The sequence below is a fragment of the Macrotis lagotis genome, chromosome 1 (genome assembly GCF_037893015.1).
Source record: "Macrotis lagotis isolate mMagLag1 chromosome 1, bilby.v1.9.chrom.fasta, whole genome shotgun sequence".
In the NCBI taxonomy this organism is placed as follows: Eukaryota; Metazoa; Chordata; class Mammalia; order Peramelemorphia; family Peramelidae; genus Macrotis; species Macrotis lagotis.
Genome location: NC_133658.1, coordinates 800,947,007 through 800,965,081, shown reverse-complemented (window position 1 = coordinate 800,965,081; position 18,075 = coordinate 800,947,007). Strand labels below are relative to the sequence as shown.

General features: G+C 44.2%; 1 protein-coding gene across 2 annotated transcripts; it reads right to left on the bottom strand.

Annotated features, from left to right (window-relative positions):
- Positions 1-3,490: 3,490 nt before the first annotated feature.
- Positions 3,491-16,459, bottom strand: SERPINH1 (serpin family H member 1). Of its 2 annotated transcripts, XM_074216905.1 has the most exons (6): positions 16,238-16,459; positions 14,010-14,053; positions 8,575-9,235; positions 7,813-7,911; positions 7,455-7,687; positions 3,491-3,812 (listed from the first exon to the last, which is right to left on the bottom strand). In XM_074216905.1, the coding sequence occupies exons 3-6, from the start codon at positions 9,191-9,193 to the stop codon at positions 3,510-3,512; spliced, it is 1,254 nt and encodes a 417-aa protein (XP_074073006.1). In that variant the 5' UTR covers positions 9,194-9,235; positions 14,010-14,053; positions 16,238-16,459; the 3' UTR covers positions 3,491-3,509. The 2 variants fall into 2 exon arrangements, with proteins under 2 accessions (XP_074073006.1, XP_074073005.1); XM_074216904.1 differs by lacking the exon at positions 14,010-14,053.
- Between the last annotated feature and the right edge of the window lie 1,616 nt (positions 16,460-18,075).

Genomic DNA, 18,075 nt, shown 5'->3' with positions numbered 1-18,075 from the left:
GAAAGTGTCTTCAGGCCTGATACTCTGAATGGTGGGGGTGGGGGAGAAAGGGGATGGTAAGGCAGGGAGAAGAAATTTTCATCCCTTTCCTCAGGGACAATGCATTATAGATGCTCCTGCTGTGAATGCTTCCTACACAATTCATGGTCAAAGTCTAGCTTTGGTGTATTGCTCAGCAACAACTTACAAAAATTTCCTCACACACAACCATTAATCCCTAAGGTATTTAGTGGGCAGATGTAAAAGCTGTCCCTAAATCACAGAAAGGGTCCTAGACTCTCATCTGTTCATCTTGGGTCTAGAGGAAGAAAACATCGGAAATGGGTTAAATCTTTCTGAAATGGGGTGCTTAAAATTGAACATAGTACTCCAGAAAAGCTCTGTTCAGAACAGAAGAAAATGGAGCTGTGACTTTTGTATTGCTGGACACTGTTGGATTCTCCTAATGGAGCTTAAAATGACCATTGATATCTGATTACTCTGTACTAGTGTGAAACATCCAGTTTGTTGACATTCCTCCAGGCTTTTTCATACAAGTTGTTAGTTAGACATCCTTTCCCTATCCAGAATTTTTTCAGCACTAAAAGTTTGACAAAGTATTGCTGCCAAAATTGATGAATTTAATTTTCAGAAAACAAGTCAAGACTTTTGGAGGGATCTGTAATCTGGAAGGTCTTTTAATGGATCTACATCTGCTATTTGAGGATGGAATAACAGTGATAAGATCTGTTAAAATAACTACTAAACATAACTATGTCATAGGCAAGCAGTGCAGAAACTGGAGTTCTGAAGTTTATAAAAAAAATTAATTTTTACTGATGAAAATCACTATTTCTCATCATCATCATCATTAAGGTGAACAGTTCAAACTTTTGTAAGCTTTGTGCACCTTCTGGTGAAAGGTTGGCATTAGACACGAGCAGACTATGAAGAACAAACCTCTGTTAGACCTGGTGGTCACCTCAGATATCACAAAGTGCATTCCAACCCCTTGAATGGAGAAAAGACTCTATTTCACAAGAACATGTCAAAAATAAACATTCAATGTCACAATGGAAATAAACAGAAGCATATCCAGGAAACCAACTGAGACCAGGATCATACATCCCTGATTGAAGAAAAAGTAGATGTATTTTTAAAAAGCAGTTATGTAATTAGTAGTTCATATGTATGAGAGGGATGAACCTTCCTTTAGCCCAGGGCCCAGAGGTAGGAGCAATAAGTAGAACTGAGAGGAGATTTCCACATAATTTAAGTGAAGAATGTACAAGAGTCACCCTAGAAGTTGATATGAGAATCATGAGAGCCTCAAGCTGAGACTACTTTTCAGGGACACTAATGATTTATCAAGGGCAACTGAGTGATGCAGGAAATAGAGTATCAGGCTTGGAATCAGAAAGAGCCAAGTTCAAATCCAGTCTCAGATACTGTGTGACCCATGGCTTCAGTTTCCTCATCTGTAAAATAAGCTGAAGGAAATAGCAAGCCCTTCCAGTATCTTTGCCAAGAAAACCCAAAATGGAGTCACTAAGAGTCCGGCACTGCTTGAAACATTGGAAACACTTCCACAATTATTTACGAGATGGTATCACAGGTCTCTGAAGAGTCTGGATGGAAACTAAACTTCCTCCCTTTACAAATGACTTCAATCCGAGTCTTGTGTGTCATCAGACAACTGTTTTCCCCTCATTAGACCCATTTCCTCATCTCTATGACAAAGGGATTGAACTTTAAAGCAAAATAGGAAAATAATGTGGAAAAGTAGGTAGAGCACTGGACTTGGGATCAGGAAGACTGGAGTTAAAATTCTATCTCAGGAACTTACTAACTGGATGACCTTGAGCATTTAAACCTGTTTGCCTGTTTTCTCATCTGTTTAATGGGGACAATGATAACTTTCCAGGGTTGGTGTGAGGATCAGAAAGAATAACTGTAAAGTGCTTAGGACACTGCCTACCCCAGAAAAGGCACTAGATAAATGTTAGCTTAAGTCTAATTTATCCTCAAGAGTCCTTCAACTCTGATGGTTCTGGTTCTGTCACTTCTTCCCATTGCCCAGGCTAGACTTGAGGGAATTCAATGGGTTTTGAAGCCATTTCTCCCCCTCCCTCAGTACCAGGGCATGCCAATCATCCTCAACCCAGGGGAACAGACCACACAAAAAAAAAAGCTCATTGAAAAAAAAACACATTTTATTGCAAAACACATTTGACTGAAAAAAATCTTACAAACAGACCCTTGCTTTGGCAGTTTCAAGGGCTAATTTTCTCCCTAACCCTTCCCCCCACCCCCCCAACTTTGAAAAAAAAAGACTCCTTTTGAGAAAATAAAGCTGTGCGGACCACGTGGGCACATGTCGCACAAAATTCCTTCCCCTCCCGTCTCCTTGCTCTCCGGCCTGTCCTCCCATGGGCCCGGAGGCTCACAGTGCAACAGTGGGGCCCCAGCCCCGTGGGGAGGGGGCAGTGGGAGGAGGGGCCAAAAGCAGGTGTAGGTTTGGGTGTGACATGGTGGAAAATACTGTAATTGGAGTCAGAGGCCCTGAGCCAGAGGCCTCCCAAGTCACTCTTCCTCTGTGAGCCTCGGTTTCTTCTTTTGTAAAAATGAGGTTGGCCAGATGACTTCTAGGGTCCTTTCCAGTTCCAATGGTCTGTTACTCTATGGATGCATTTAGGAGGGGTGCTGTTCTTTGGCGCTCTCTATTCTTGCAGCAAATTACTCAGTTGCTGAGTCACAGAATATGGCTTTGGAAGTGTAACAAATCATGGGGTTCTACTCATGGCTGATGAGTATTTCCCTGGTGGAAGTCTCTAATGCAGAAGAACCAAGGCGGTAGAGATGAGATTTGGGTTCTAATCCTGACCTTGCCAACTAACTCACTGTGAAATAGTAGGCAAGCCTCTCTCTGGCCTCAGCTTCCCCATCAGTATAAGGGGAGGGTGGTAGACCAGCTGATTTCTAAGGCCCCTTCCAGCTCAGAGAGAGACACAAAAATGACTACTGGTAATAACCTGCCAAGTAGGGATGGAATGGACTCTAGATGGACAGCCAGGGGACCTGGGAAGGGGGGAAGTCTGTGGGGGATGTTTCTCAGCCCACTTTCAGAGAACCTGGGGGCACTTCAGGAAGAGGGAAGCACCAGAATGCCCTCCCTAGAGGCATGTGAGGGGTTATCAAAACCCACCTCTCTCAGACTCCCAGCCCAAATCCCAGAGGACCTATCATCCACCCACCCCCCCTCAGCAGCACGCCCCTAATATCCGGAGGGACGGTCCAGGGCACTGGAAAAACCAGCCCCCTTTCCTGAAACTCCAGGGAACAGTGGAGAGGTGAGGTCCACCACCTGAATCTAGAGGCCCTGCCTTGATACTGCCACCACTAACGAGCCTTGGTCCTAGCCCTGGCCCTGACTCAGCCCCAGCTGGCCAAAATAGCACCCATTGAGTTCTGCCCACACCCACCACCCACCCCCCCATCCACCCCCCCCTTCCCTACCCCCATTCATGGGCCTAAAGCTCATCACGCATCTTGTCACCCTTGGGTCGGACCAGGCGGCCAATGAAAAGCAGGGAGCCACTCTGTGCATCCTTGACCAGGAAGATGAAGGGATGGTCAGCGTAGAAGAGCTTGGGACTCCGCAGCTCCTCACGCCCATAGATGTCCTGATCAAAGGGATTGCCATCTGTATCCCACTCAAAGGCAGTGGCATGGAAGACACTCGCCAGGTAGAGGTCTTTCTTGCCTGACATTCGAGACAGATCTGCCTTGTTCTTGTCAATGGCCTCCGTTAGGCCCAAGCCAGCCAGATGTTTCTGCAACAAGGAATGATGACAGGTTAGGGCAATGGTTCTTAATGTGGATTGATGACAAACTTTTCTTTTGATATTGTATAGTAATAATTGTATGGTAATACAATTGGTTTCCTTTCTTATTTTATATATTTAACATGGTTCTGAGAATCTAAGAAGGTTTCATCTGACTGCTGCCAAGGGGTCCTTGACACAAAAGAGGTTGAGGACCAAGCAATAGAGTAGAAAGAATCTCAGATATCTAGTTGGAAGCTTCAGAGTTTGAATCCTGGTTCTGATATTTACTACCAGTGAGACTCCAGGTCATTCTTCTTAAAATTAATCTCCTTCTCTACAAAATAAGGATCTTCCTACCTGGGCTGCTTGTCTTCACCAGATTGTCTTAATGAAAGCCTTAGATCACTATAGAAAAGGGAGTTTTCAGGGAGAGGCATCTGTGATTTGATTTTTTAAAAAAAGTAATGCCCTCCCAACCCTCCCAATAAAGCCTCCTGGCTTTTTCTCAATCCCATAACCTACATCAGAGGAGTCCAACACAGCCCATGACTCAACCAAAGGCAACACAAGTCAGATTTGAATCTAATTAAGATTGATTTATCAAAATAAATTCATTAATAAAAATTATATAGAATAATATAATATAGAATACAGAAATATATAATAAATAAATATTTTCTATTAGTATGCAGCCTTCAGGGATATATATATGTATATATGTATGTATATATATATATATGTATATATATATATATATATATATATACATATATATATATATATATGGTATGGTAATTCCCTTTTCTATTCATTTGTCATCACTGAACTGGAGAATTTCTGAGGTTCCTTCAGTAGATGGGGAAGGACTTACTATAACCATGTGCCAGACACTGTGCTTACATCTTGCAAACATTATTTCATATGATTGTCATAACAACCCTATGAGGTTTTTTACAAAGTAAAAAACTAAGGTATTCAGGGTCACACAGCTACTGTATATCTGAGGCTGGATTTGAACCAAGTCCCAGTGCTCTATCCACTATGCTACCTAAAGTTATGATTCTATAAAAGTCACTTCAGACCTCTGAATCTCAGTTTCCCCATCTTTAAAGACAACTAATAATCATGTCACTATCAATTTGATGGGATGTATACTTTTTTTACATTTCTTTATTTTTCCAACTACATGTAATTTTTATAATTTTCAACAATCATTTTTTTTACATTTTCCTCCCTCCCTTCCATCTCCCTCCCCTTGACAGAAAGCAATGTAATAATATAAACTCTTACATCTATAACCACAAGAAATGGGATGTATAATTAATTATTACAGTTGGTTGTGGATGATCTAACAAGAGCTTTCTCAGGATTGTCTGAGGTCTCTTTTAGGACTTCCCATCACAACATCAGCTCTTTGTTGGTTTCTATAGTGTGTAGCATAGTGTCTAGGTTCTTAATAAATGTTTATTGACTGCTTGCATTTCTAGTACTTTGGATATTATAAGATTTTAATAAATACTTTGTTGATTTGCTAACTCGTAAGGGGGACAACAATCCAATTCACACAAACACTGGTATTGTTCAATTGCTTTCAGTTATGTCCAATTTGTGTTGTTTTGTTTATTTTTTTTTTGGCAAAGATATTGTAGTGGTTTTCTTTCTCTAACTTGTTATGCATTTGAGGAAATCGAGGCAAACAAGTCTAAGTGACCTGCCCAGGGTCCCACTGCTACTCAGTATCTAAGATTGGATTTGAACTCAGGAACAGAAGTCTTTCTGATTCCGGGTATGGCACTTCCCTGAAACATTACCAAAACATTAAGCACCTGCAAGACAAAAACCACAATAGTCCCCAACTTCAAAGAACTTCCCTTCTACTAAGGGAGAGGAAAGAGAGGCTTCATGCTTGGGATAAAGAATTGAATTATTTGGTCTAAGAACCTTTCCAGATCTGACATTCTGAGAATCATGAAGAGATTAACAGGTTTACTTTCCTCAATGAAAAAACAAAGGTCTTCTAGCTATCAAATAAGCCTTAGTAGCATGTGTAAGAAAGAACTGGATGAAATGGTTACCCATCAATTAAGGCCAAGCTGGAAAAATTTTGGTAGATGAATGTCACAGAATGCTTTTGTGTGGCCCCAAAAATAATTAGGGAAATTGGGGGAAATATGGAAAGAGTTGTATAAACTGATATTGAACAAAATAAGTATCAGATAATAATATACAAAATGTCTATAATGATTACAATGAGATCCTTAGAAGGAACTCCGAATAATGGAAAAACCAATGAAGGTCCCAGAAAGAAAACAATGAAACATGCTTCTTCCCTCCCATAAGAGAGATGGGGGACTACTGGGACAGAACGTTGCATAGACTCACATTTAGTATATGGGCTAGTATGTCATAGTTTTCATTTATCAGAAGATTCACTCTGAAGGAGTAGGAAGGAAATGTTTGTGATATGCACATATAAGGCACCATTAATATGTATTTTAATGAGCTCATTTGCATTCATGTACGTACATGTAAATCTCTGCCATCCAATCTTTACCTTCCAAAAATTCTACTTAGCTCCCAGATCCAGATCAAAACACAATCCTTTCTTAGAAGCCTTCCTAGTTACTCCCAAGTCAACCAAAAGTCTGTTCTGCAGTCCCATAGTGGTGTTGCCTCTTTGGGGGAAATATAGTGAGTATAATAGGCTACGTGAGCATTCCCGATTGCTATGGACCTGGGACACATGTTCTGGTGACAGTGGACTGAGAGCTTCCTAGGAGTTCCACTGGTTTCCTTCCAGCCAAGTAAGCGGTCTCTTCCACTAGAATGGGCACTCCGTGAGGGCTGTTTTTTGCCTTTCTTTGCATTCATAGCACAGTGTCTACACACAGAAGTGCATAATAAATGATGATGATGCTGATGATGATAATGATGACAGTGCACTATAAAGAATGTTGGCAGCTCTCTAAAACAGACTAAGGGATTAACAAGAATCATAGAATCCTGGAGAGCCTGAGTCAGAAGGAACCCTAATTATAATTCACATTTCTAGAGCACTCTGAAAGATCTGAAGTACCATCCTTCACAGAGGTAAGCAGTGAAATAATATCCTCTTTTACAGAGGGGGAAACCAAGGCACAAAGACAAAACGACTTACATCTAAGGTCATATAACTTCTAACTGAGGTGGAATTTGAACTCAAATTTACTGACTTTTTTTTAATATTTCTACAGATTCCTAACTGGAAAGGAAACTTCAAATATATGTTGAAAAACAATATCACTATCAAACCAATATTAAAGACCACATTAGGCAAATCTCTCTTTTGGGGGGTGCTCCAAGACTCTGATGCCCACAGTAGGTAGGACAGATTCCAAATTCACCCAAGGTCACACAGCAGAACCAGGACTGTAAGTGAGTTGACTCACAGCTCTGAGGTGTTCTTTGCCAAGTTAGAGATTTAGAAGACAGGATAGAAACAAAAATAAAAGGACCTCCTACCTCAGGAAACTTACAGGTTTCACGGAGATTTGAGTCCAGGCTAGATGCCTAAGGACTGAAAAGATTCTCTGATTCACCTTTCCCACTTTTCTGTTCCCTACCCCCATCCCTTAGCTCAGGGCCCTTCCAGCTGAATCTGTTCCTTACCTGGAGGTCATGGGTCACCTCCACAACTCCCTTGGGCAGAGAGATGGCCACAGCCCTCTTCTTCATCTTGCCCAACCAGGTCTTAAGCTGCTCTTTGGTCAGAAGCTTTTCCAGTCTCTCCAGGGGCTCCACATGGTGGGGCATAATGATGATGAGGCTTGAGAGCTTATGGGCCAAGGGCATCTCAACCATCTGGAGTTTTTCTGTCTCATCATCAAAGTAGTTGTAGAGACCTAGATGGTACAGGATGTGGGCTAAGGAGACTGGACAGACTAGGAGTTTAAGGCCAAGGCTAAGCATCCTCTGCTCCCCTCCCCACACCACCCTTACCAAACTCCCCAGCTAGCCACCAACCTACCTGTGCGGTGCATCATGGGCACGCCTACCGTGTAGGAGCGGGTCACCATGAAACCTCGATTGTCAACCATTTTATGATGGAATTTTTCATCCCAGTGAGCTGCAGAAAGGAGGAAGGGAAGTCAGCCATGCCTCAAACTTCCTTTCCTATCACATCTTAAGAGCATAAGCTATCCCAGAACTAGCTATCCTAGAGACCACTTGGTCCAACTCACAGTTAGGCAGGGAAGGGACTAACTCAGGGTCACACAGTGAGTCAGAAGTAAAGCATTTATACATGTATTTCATGTTTATCTTATTCCCCTATAAGGAGAGTATTTTATCTTTGTCAGTAAAATTTATATATTCTCCAGTAGCCAGTACAATGTTCTGTATACAGTAGGTGCAAAATAATTGCCCAAGAAGCCACTAGGTAAGCATAGTATTGGATCAGGAGTTAAGAAGACACTCCCTAGCTGTGTGACCCTGTGTGACTTTCTGCTTTAGTGTCCTCATCTGAAAAATATGGATAATAGTACCTACCTCTCCACAAAAGGCAAGATCAAATTAAACAATTTCTTTTCAAATCTTAAGGCACTCTGTAAATGATAGCTAATCTATTAATGAATCAGAATGAGCCAGGATAGAACCCAGGTCTCCCAACTTCTCAGGAGTCCATGGTATTCATCTCCTATCCACCTTCTAGGTGACAGTCCATATTGCAAGATTCCTTCTAGCTACAACCCTGTGTGTCCTAAGGTCCTTCCCAACTTGCCCTACTCACGCTTAAAGAACATGGCATTGACGATGAGGGCGCCATCAGTCTTCTCCACATCCTTGGTGATCTCAGGTAGTTTGCCATCCGTCGTCTGGGAGGCCCACTCATTGATGGATTGCAGGGCACTCCGCTTGTCCCGGAAGTTGATTTTGGAATGCTCATAATTGTAGTGTTTCTTGCTGCTCTGGACAAAGTCATCTGCAAAGCTGACTGAGCTGGGCCCATAGAGGCGGTTGCCCAGCTTCCACGTCACGTTGCGGGCCGTGGAGTTGCTGACAGATGCAAGCAACTCAGCCAGGCCAGTATGTACATCATCATCACGGAGTTTGTCAGCACTCAGCACCGCCTTGGCCTGAGAAGCAGTGTTGGCCTTCCCGCCCAGAGATACTAGTCCTAGGGACGAAGCCACAACTACAGGGGACAGCAAGATGTTCTCCATCCCCTTGTCCTGGGCCATGGCATGGTAGAGGTTGAAGGCCAGGTTGGCACTCCTCTCGGCCAGAGTGGTTGCCTTCTCACTCAGCTTTGCCTCCCCTCCTGCCTTCCCTGCAGCTGGCTTCTTGACCTCAGCTGCCCTGGTCACTGCCAAGAGGCAGAGGGTGCTAATGAGCTGCGTTGTCCACATAGCTGTTGGGTGACTAAGACCCTGCTTCACACTGCTAGGAACCTGTGGGTAAAAAACAGAGGAAGAAAAAACTAAGTGAAATGAAGGCTTTATTTCCTTCAAAACATTCAACTCAACCCTTAGAAAGTGGGTGTGTGCTAAGATTATCAACATGAAACTTTATTAAAGACCCTCAGTAATAATCTCCCTATCTGTGGCATGAGTTTTCTTGACCACCAACCTGTTAAACAAGTAGCCATCCTACAAATGATCACAATCACCACAATAAAGCTCCTTAGGACAGGAGGTACCTTTCGCCTTTCTTGGTATCCTGCACTTAGCGCAGTGCTTAGGACATGATACTTATTGATGGACATGGTAGGTGTTTAATAAATGCTTACTCTGGCTAACAAATGAGTGACTAAGGCTTAAAAAGGTATGGTCCCATAAGATTCCCATTGAAATCAGGTCTTCTTTCCACTCTCCCCAAGGTCTTCATAAATATTACAATTATTTAGGGGTGTTATTCCCTACAAGAAAATTTGGGCAAGGGCAGCTAGGTGGTGCAGTAGATAAAGCACCAACCCTGGAGTCAGGGAGACCTGAGTTCAAATCCGGCCTCAGACAATAATTGCCTAGCTGTGTGACCTTGGGCAAGTCACTTTACCATGCAAAAAAAAGAAAAAGAAAACTTGAGCAGAGGTTAAGTGACTTGTCTAGGGTCCCACAGCTATTAAGTGTTTGAAACCAGATTTGAACTCTGGTCTTCCTGACTCCAGGTTCAATACTCTATCTACTTTCCCACCATCTGACACATGACATAATTTATGTACCTGAAAAGTAGGACCAGTGGAAGATAATTTTTATACAGGGAGATTCTTCATAAACACAATTACCTCAGGGTGAGATGGGCTAAGAAGCAAAACAAAGTGACTGGTACATAATAGCTTAATAAATTAATTGAATTGGAAAAACCTGGATGAAAGCACAGGTAGTTTACTCATTTATTTGAAACATAACTTATGTTGTTATTCATTCATGCCACATTGATGCGCCATGTCACCAATTACCTGTCAGGTTAAATACAAATGAAAAGTACTGTGGTAGAATAAGAATGCTAAAATTTGTCAGTAAAATAGCAAACATGTACAGAACCAAGCACTATGCTAAGCAATGTACAATCATCATCCATTCTAATGTGGTTGAATACAAAGAGGATTCATCAAAGGGCCTGCTGTTGGAATCCCCAAACATGATTGGGCAAGTCACCTTTCATTTCTGGGTAAAAGAAAGATGCTGAAATAATAAGCGACTAATGATCCCTCCCAGCATTTAAATTTGTGAACCAATGTCACAGGAAAAAGTATTACCCCAGTATAAGAGTTAAAATGGACCTCTGCTGGTCCTTACTGAGACTAAATGGAGTTCAAGTCTTTATGACACTAACCCTAAGTACAAGGCCTCAGTTGGTCCACCTGTGGAACAGGAGTATGGGGTGCCAACCAATCAACCACTCCCTGGAGGTAGACAAAAGTCTCCTTGGCTTTCACAGTAAAGAGTGGGTCAATCAGAGGCCTTTTTCTGCACAGCTGAGCAAAATGCACAGTAGGCCATGGAGACTGGATAAGATCCCCCAAAATTTGACTGGAAGAATGACCACCACAACTCCACCCCACTCTCTCCCACCTTCAGCCTGGGGCCCAGGGATCATTCTTCACATACCACTGAGGGTCAGGCAGAGGGAGGTTAATGAGTCACCCACTGGTTCACTGATTAAATAAGACAGATCAGTCTGAGAGGCAGAGACTTGCATTCTATCCCTGCTCAGCCATGAATTCACTAGGTAAGCTTCAGTAAAACCCTTTCCTTCCAGTAAAACCCAGTCTCTTTTTCCCCATGTGAGTGGGAACCAGATAATCTCTAAGGATCCTTCCTACTCCTTGTTTTTCTCATCTTCCAGGCCAGAAACCTAACATCTTCCTCTCATTCAAAGGCCACATAAGCAAATAGGTCTGCCACAGATGGGAAAGGAAGGGCTTCCTCTGAAGTCATGGGCAGGATACAAAAGACCCTGGGATTTTCCCCTTCAGCCTCTCTTCTCAGGGAAAAACCAATGAACTCAAGATATCCTCCTCCTCCTCCTCCCTCTTCCCCACTCATCTCTAAGCCCCATCCCTGTTTCTGCCCCAGTTAATGGACCTTGGGAACTTCCTGACAAAATGGAACCAGAGGCAGGAACTGTAAAATAGATTGTTTCCAAACCATTCTCCCTTCTCTAATCTCAGGTTTCCTCTTCCCTGATTCTTTGCTGCATGCAAGGACATAACAATTTGGGGCACAAATTTCTAAACTGAAAAAGGAATGGTTTTGAAGTCCATCCAGAGTTAACATGCTGATTAAGAAATTCAGGTCTTAAGGGGTGGGATGGGGGGCAGGAGGATAGAAAATCAGTTAAGAAGCATAGATAGCACACTTAGGGTCATCTTGGGAGAGAGAGACAGAAATTTAGGATACTGGAAGGGAGAAAGCATCTCATTGGTTCCCCAGATCACTTTGCAGACTATATACAACTTTTATGGGGGAAAAAATTTATAAAGAGGTATCTGAAGAGCAGCTAGGTGGCGTGGTGGATAAAGCACCAGCCTTGGAGTCAGGAGTACCTGGGTTCAAATCCGGTCTCAGACACTTAATAATTACCTAGCTGTGTGGCCTTGGGCAAGCCACTTAACCCCATTTGCCTTGCAAAAAAAAAAAACCTAAAAAAAAAAGAGGTATCTGAAAGGGAAGGTTGCAGGGGAAAATAGGCTAGATTTGGAAGAAGAGGTCCTGAGTTCAAATCCAAGTTCTGCCACTTACTGCCTTGGTAGAGTAGCAAGTCACTCAGTCCTCTGGGTCTCAGTTTCCCCATATGTCAAATGAAGAAGTTGGCCTAAATGACCTCTAAGGTCCCTTCCAGTTCTAAATCAATCTATCAACTTTCAACTACACTCATCCATCAAAACTGGTCTCACAACTAGGAGAAATAGAGCTTGAGTCCTTGATATTGCTGAGATAGGAAAAGTGAGAAGGAAACTAAACTAGGCTAATTATGGGAAGAATGACTTCCCCTACCTGTTCTCATTCACAGTGGACAAGATCCAAATACAAAATTGACCTCAGATACACACAATTTTGAGTGACCCTGGGCAAGTCCCTTAACTCAGTTTCTTCAACTGTAAAATGAGAATAATAGAACCTATCTCTCAGAGATTGCAGGGATTAAGTGAGATAATTTCAGTGCTAAGGAGGATGTTTGATATAAATAGACATTTAATAGATGTTTCTTTTCTTTCCTTCCTCTCTTCACAGACTGTTATAAGGTTGAACTGAGTTCATAACTTTGAAAAAGACTGAAGAATGAAGGGCCATATAAATTTAAGATCCCATGTCCAATTTAACAGGATTAAATACCCAATGAAGATGTAGGTGTATTCCTTCCATTGCATCACTAGAATGCAGATTCTATTGGATCTGGGCACCAATCAGCTAAAGTCATCCCTATGCTCTAGAGATAAATAGTTGGTATTCTGAATGCTTAGAATAGGGCAAAAGCCCTTGGTTTGCTCAGAAAAAGAGAAAGAGAAGAACCTAGAATGAATTGAACTTCCAAGAGTCAAAGGATTTCAGCAGTATTTCAGTTAATGGGCCTAGGAACCCCAACCTCCTGCCACGTAGGCAGTTCAAGTCACTACACACTACCATCCCAAAACCTCAAATGGGGGGGAGGGGGTTGATTTTTTCATGCGTGAGCTTCAAATGATAGGCTTAAAGCCTCTCCCTCCCAGCCAGCTGCCTGCCCTCTGGGATGGAGGGAAGGAGGGGGTTATGGAGAGAGATGACGTGGCAAGGAGAAAGACAAATTCCTGAGTTTCTCAGCCACAGGCTGCCGTGGCAAAGCTGGGAGGAGGGAATTTAGGATGGGAATCAGGGAGGGAGGAGGCAGACTTTGAGGCATCCAGGGTTAGTTATAGTCCCAAACCACAGAGTTGGAATTAGGAGCCACAGATTCAGCCCCTAGGTCATTTCCCTGTTCTAAGCCTTTACCACAGCAAAATAAGTGGGTTGGACTATATTCAGTTCTTGACAAGGGGCCTTAAACTTGTTAAAAACTATTTTGATAACTGTATTTCAATGTAATTGTTTTCTTTTGTCTATTTTTTATTTTATGTATTTAAAAACATGGCCCTGAGATCTTATTCATAGCCTCTCCAGACTGTCCAAAGAGTCAATGCCTCAAAAAAGGTTAAGGAGCCCTGGAATTGATGAGATAGATGAGATCTTAGGCCCCTTTCAGCATCCACATTCTAGGTTCTAGGAAATCAAGTCAAAAGCAGTAGCTTCAGAGGAGAGAAGGTTTAGGGAAAGGGAATCAGGAAAGGGAGAGAAAGACAGGGAGAGAGAAACCAGAACCACCCTCTCCCCTGGGCTGCTCCAGACAGAGGAAACAGCTGCTTCCATACAGGTCCCCACAAGCAGACCAAGGCTTCCTGGGCCATTCAGAGAAGCAACAATTATGCAGCTGCAGTTAGAGGGAATTTAAAGCTGACAGGCTCCCTTCCCTATAGGGAAGAAAAAACAAGCCCATGCTTGGCAGACAGGCCTGGGTTTCATCCTGACCTGTAACAGGGCCTTGGGAAGCCAAAAAAAGTGGGGGTGGGGGAGGGAAAGGGGCCCTGCTAGGGAGATAATCAACTTTCACCGATCATCAGGGCCAAGAAAAAAGAAGAGAGGAAGAACCAAGATACAGAAAGGAATTCAGACATTGGGGAAAGTTCATTTTAATCAGAGGCCAAGATACCTTCAAACTCTCTCTGAGGGAGGTCAGGGCTTGCCTTTTTCATTCTGAAAGAAAACAGACACAAGAGGTAGAGCAGTTTGCAGGATCTCAGGATGGTGCAACTGGAAGGGCCCTTGGAAATCATTGAGTTCAACCAACCCTTTTGTCTGGCAGATAAAGAAATTGGCACCTAGAGCGATAAAGTTAGTTACTCAAGGTTACACAGTAATAAGAAAGGGAAGATTTGAACCCAGGTTCTCTGCCTTAGGATTTTTGTTGGGTGGCAAGAAAATGTATGCATTTATACCCTTTAACAGTGACCCCCCAACCCTCAGTGATTTGTTTGTTGTCTAGTATAGGGGTTTGGGATTTTATTTTTTTTAGAAAGGGAGATGAGAGGAGAGGTTATTGGGGGAGAAAAATCTAATCTCTGCTACAATTCCCTCTCCTGACAAATAAGGACAGACAGAATGCAAGCACAAAGCACACAGGCAGGCAGAGTGAAGACTGAGGGGTCTATTTTGGAAGGACCCGCTAAACAAAGACCTAACCAGAATCTCCCAGGGACCCAGGAGGGACCTTGGAAAGGGAGAGATGGGAGGGATGATTCCAGGCTGGGCGGGGTTAGAGGTAAAGAGGCACAGCTGAGTATTCCGAACCTCCCCTCCCCCTACACCCCATTTCCTTTCTAGCTCCAAATCACAGTCAGGACCAGAGAACTAATAAAGGAGGAGGGATTCAGGAAGCGAATCTCCAGCCCTTCTCATTCTCTCCAGTGTCCCTCAGATAATATAATGGCAAGGAGTCAAGAGACCTACCTTCTAATCCCCATTCCATCCACCCGGAGGAGAGTGAGTGATATAGAGCAAATGGATTCCCAGGGCCTCAGTTTCTCCTTCATCAATCAGGGATGATACCTGCCCTGCCTACTCTTTAAGGCTATTACATGGATGAGAAAAATAGCACCTCATTTCAATGACATTTTCAAGGTTTGCAAAAGGTTTAACTGTAGCACTCTTGTAAGAGAGGTAAAGTTGGTAGTATTACTCCAAGTGGATAGATCTGAAGACCCAAATTGAGACCCAAGAAGTTTGATTGCCCAAGAACAGAGACTGACTCCAACCAGGCTTTCCTGACTCTAAGTCCTGAGATTCCCACTAAATCATTATGATAACTGATGTAAAACACTATTTTTGTTTCATATGAGGAGAGAGGGTAATCAGTAAAAAGGGACTGCACCTCTCCTCAATTTTAAGTTGGTCTCGGAGTGCTCTCGTGCCCAGTCTTTCAGAAGGATTCAGCTTTGGTAAAAAGGGAAGGGGTGGGGAGTGGGGAAAGTGGGGGGGGGAGGCAGAGATAGGGAAAGACAGCTGGATCCCGGAAAGCAGCCTTCCTACAGCTTCCAGGTCTGCACTGCAGCTGTTGTGACTTAAGTGGTCCCCACAGCTCCCCAACCATCAGCCCCTAAGTTTCAGGAGAGATCCCACCCTTCTCCAAAGAGATCCCTTAGGGAAATGAAGGGCAAGAAAGATCAGCTCCAGGAGGCCTTTGAAAGTCATCTGTGATCATCTGCACGCTCCCTCTTTATTCCTACAGATTCGGGTGGATCCAGATTAGGGGGGGATCCTAAAAATCTTATTTCCCCCCGGCTGAGCCCCCTTCGTCAGTGCAGAAGCAACAGATCTGGGAGCTGCCCTCACTCCATCCCTCCAGACAGGAAGGGAGCAAAGGAAACTTGGCCATCCCGAAGGACTCTTTTCCTTTCCTTTTTAAGTAGCCACAGTCTGCAGGCCAGGCGCTTCGGGGTGGGGAGGGGGGGCTAGGGCGGTTCCAAAGTCGGACTAGCCCCAAAGCCGTCCGGATTCGGATTCGGGAGAGCGGGGAACGGGGGATCCCTCACGGGATGGGGGGCAGATCCCAGCTCCGGGCATCTCGCACCCCAACCCTCTACGAACCCAAAAGTTCCCTCCGACCCGCATTTCCCCCCAGACAAGGTCTCCCTCTAGCTGGCATCGGGGCCGACCCGGTCCGTGTCCCAAACTGTGCCGGGGGCCGGACCCAGACCCCGGTGAAAGCCCCAGATGGAATCCTCCTCTTCAGAAGCGGCCCCTCTCTCTCTCTGCAAGCCGCCGGGGGCCAGGAGAGGGGTTCGGGGGCGGGGGGATCATCGGAGGGGTGGGGAGGTCCCGCCTGGTGCCCGACCCGCAGCCCCCCTCTCCTTCCCTTTCCGTTCCCCGACCCCCCCTCACCTGATCTTAGGGGGGCAGAAATGAGGAGCCCTCCCCTGTGCCTCTCAGGGCTGGGATGTGCTCAGCTTCGTCCCGGGACTGTTTCTCAGAGCGCACGGCCCCCGAGCCAGCCCTATATAACAGGCCCCCGCCCCGGGCCTCAGAAACTTCTGGAAAGTTGGAAAGCTCTTGGGATGGAGCGGGGAGGGGGGATTTAAAGGGGGAGGCCCCTGGCTAGGTTGCAAAAGGAAAAAAAAGCCCTCCCCTTCGCTAGTCCCGCTACCCCCACTCTTTTCCCCTGTTCCCCGCCTCCCTTCTCTTGGTTTTCCAGAGTCTCTGGGTCCTACTGCCCCTCAAATCAGGGGAGTGGCCAGGGCCGGATCCCCTACCCCCATCCCCCTTTATTCCGGCAATGTTATCGAGGAAAGGGATGGGAAAGTGCCTTTAGTGGGTCCATTTCTTTCTTTTCCTAGGGGCCCCAAAAAGTCGGTGAACGTTCTCGAGATCACACAGCGGAGAGGCAGGATTAGAACCCAACTCTCCTGTCTCTTAGGCTCGGATTCTAAACTACAATAATCCTTCCCATGTGTTCTTTCCAAGGCCTAGATCCTGGTTTTATCCCAGGGAAGAAAGCAGGGCTATCTCCAGTTATCCTGATTCATATCTGGCTACCAGCCCTAGATGCCTCTAGAGGAAAGAGAGAGGCCAGTGGACCCCCTCACTCAAATCCAATTCATGAGCTTGTCATGGCATCACCTCCCTGATGTCATAGTCTTCTTTGATAATAAATGACAAATATCATCATGATGAAAATGTTTACCAAGCACCTTTAGCATTGACCAACTTCTTGGAATTAACTCTCTGGAAGGAACCTCAGAAACATTAAATCCATGAAGATGAGGAAACTGGTACCTGAGAGATTATGACTCCCCTGATTATATGGGCATGTATGCAGTGGGGGAATTTGAACCCAGGGCCTTCACTTAAAATAGAGGATAGTTTTCTTCCCACCCCCTTCCCCAATCTCCTTGCCTAATCAGAGGAGAAGCAGTGGGAGAAGCAGATAAGATGGGAAGGAGATCCTTTATGATATCAGTCAGTCAAACCATGAGTCTTTATTGTCAGATTTTAAATCTGGCTTCCTTCACTTGCTAGTTGGGTGATCCTGGACAAGTCGTTTAATCCTGTTTGCTTCAGTTTCCTCGTCTGTAAAATGAGCTGGAATGAAAAATAGTAAAGCACTCCAGCAGGTTTGCCAAGAAAACCCCCAATGGGGTCATGAAAAATAGAAGACGATTAAAATGACTGAACAACAACAAAGGTGCCAAGCACTGAGGTAAGCCTAAAGATACAAAGAAAAGTTTTTTTTTTTTTTAATGATCCCTGCCCTCAAGGAGCTCACAGTCTAATGGGGAAGAGAATTTGCAAATAATTCTGGATAAACATGATAACTTGGAACTAACTCTAGATGGAAGGATCTAAGATAAAGGAGACCTAAAATATTAAGTCTTTTAAAGAAAGAGAAACTTCAGTTAAAACTTGGAGAAAACCAGGGAAGCTTGGAGGTGGTTCCAGACATGTGGGAGAGCCAGTGAAAATGCATGGAGTCAGAAGATGGCATCTCTTGTTTGAAGACAATATAGAGAGGAGTAAATTATAAGTAGACTGGGGAGGTAAGAAGGGGTCAGGGTGTGGAGGGCTTTAAAAGTCCACCGTTCAATGAAGAATCAGAACTGGACTTTTGAGACTGTGGATGAGGCTTCAGATCTGGGGTAGGAGTGTCAGGGGACAGAGTTCTTCCCCCAAAAACACTTCTGGCATGGATATTAGAGTTTGGGTCAATAAAAACTGGATTTCCT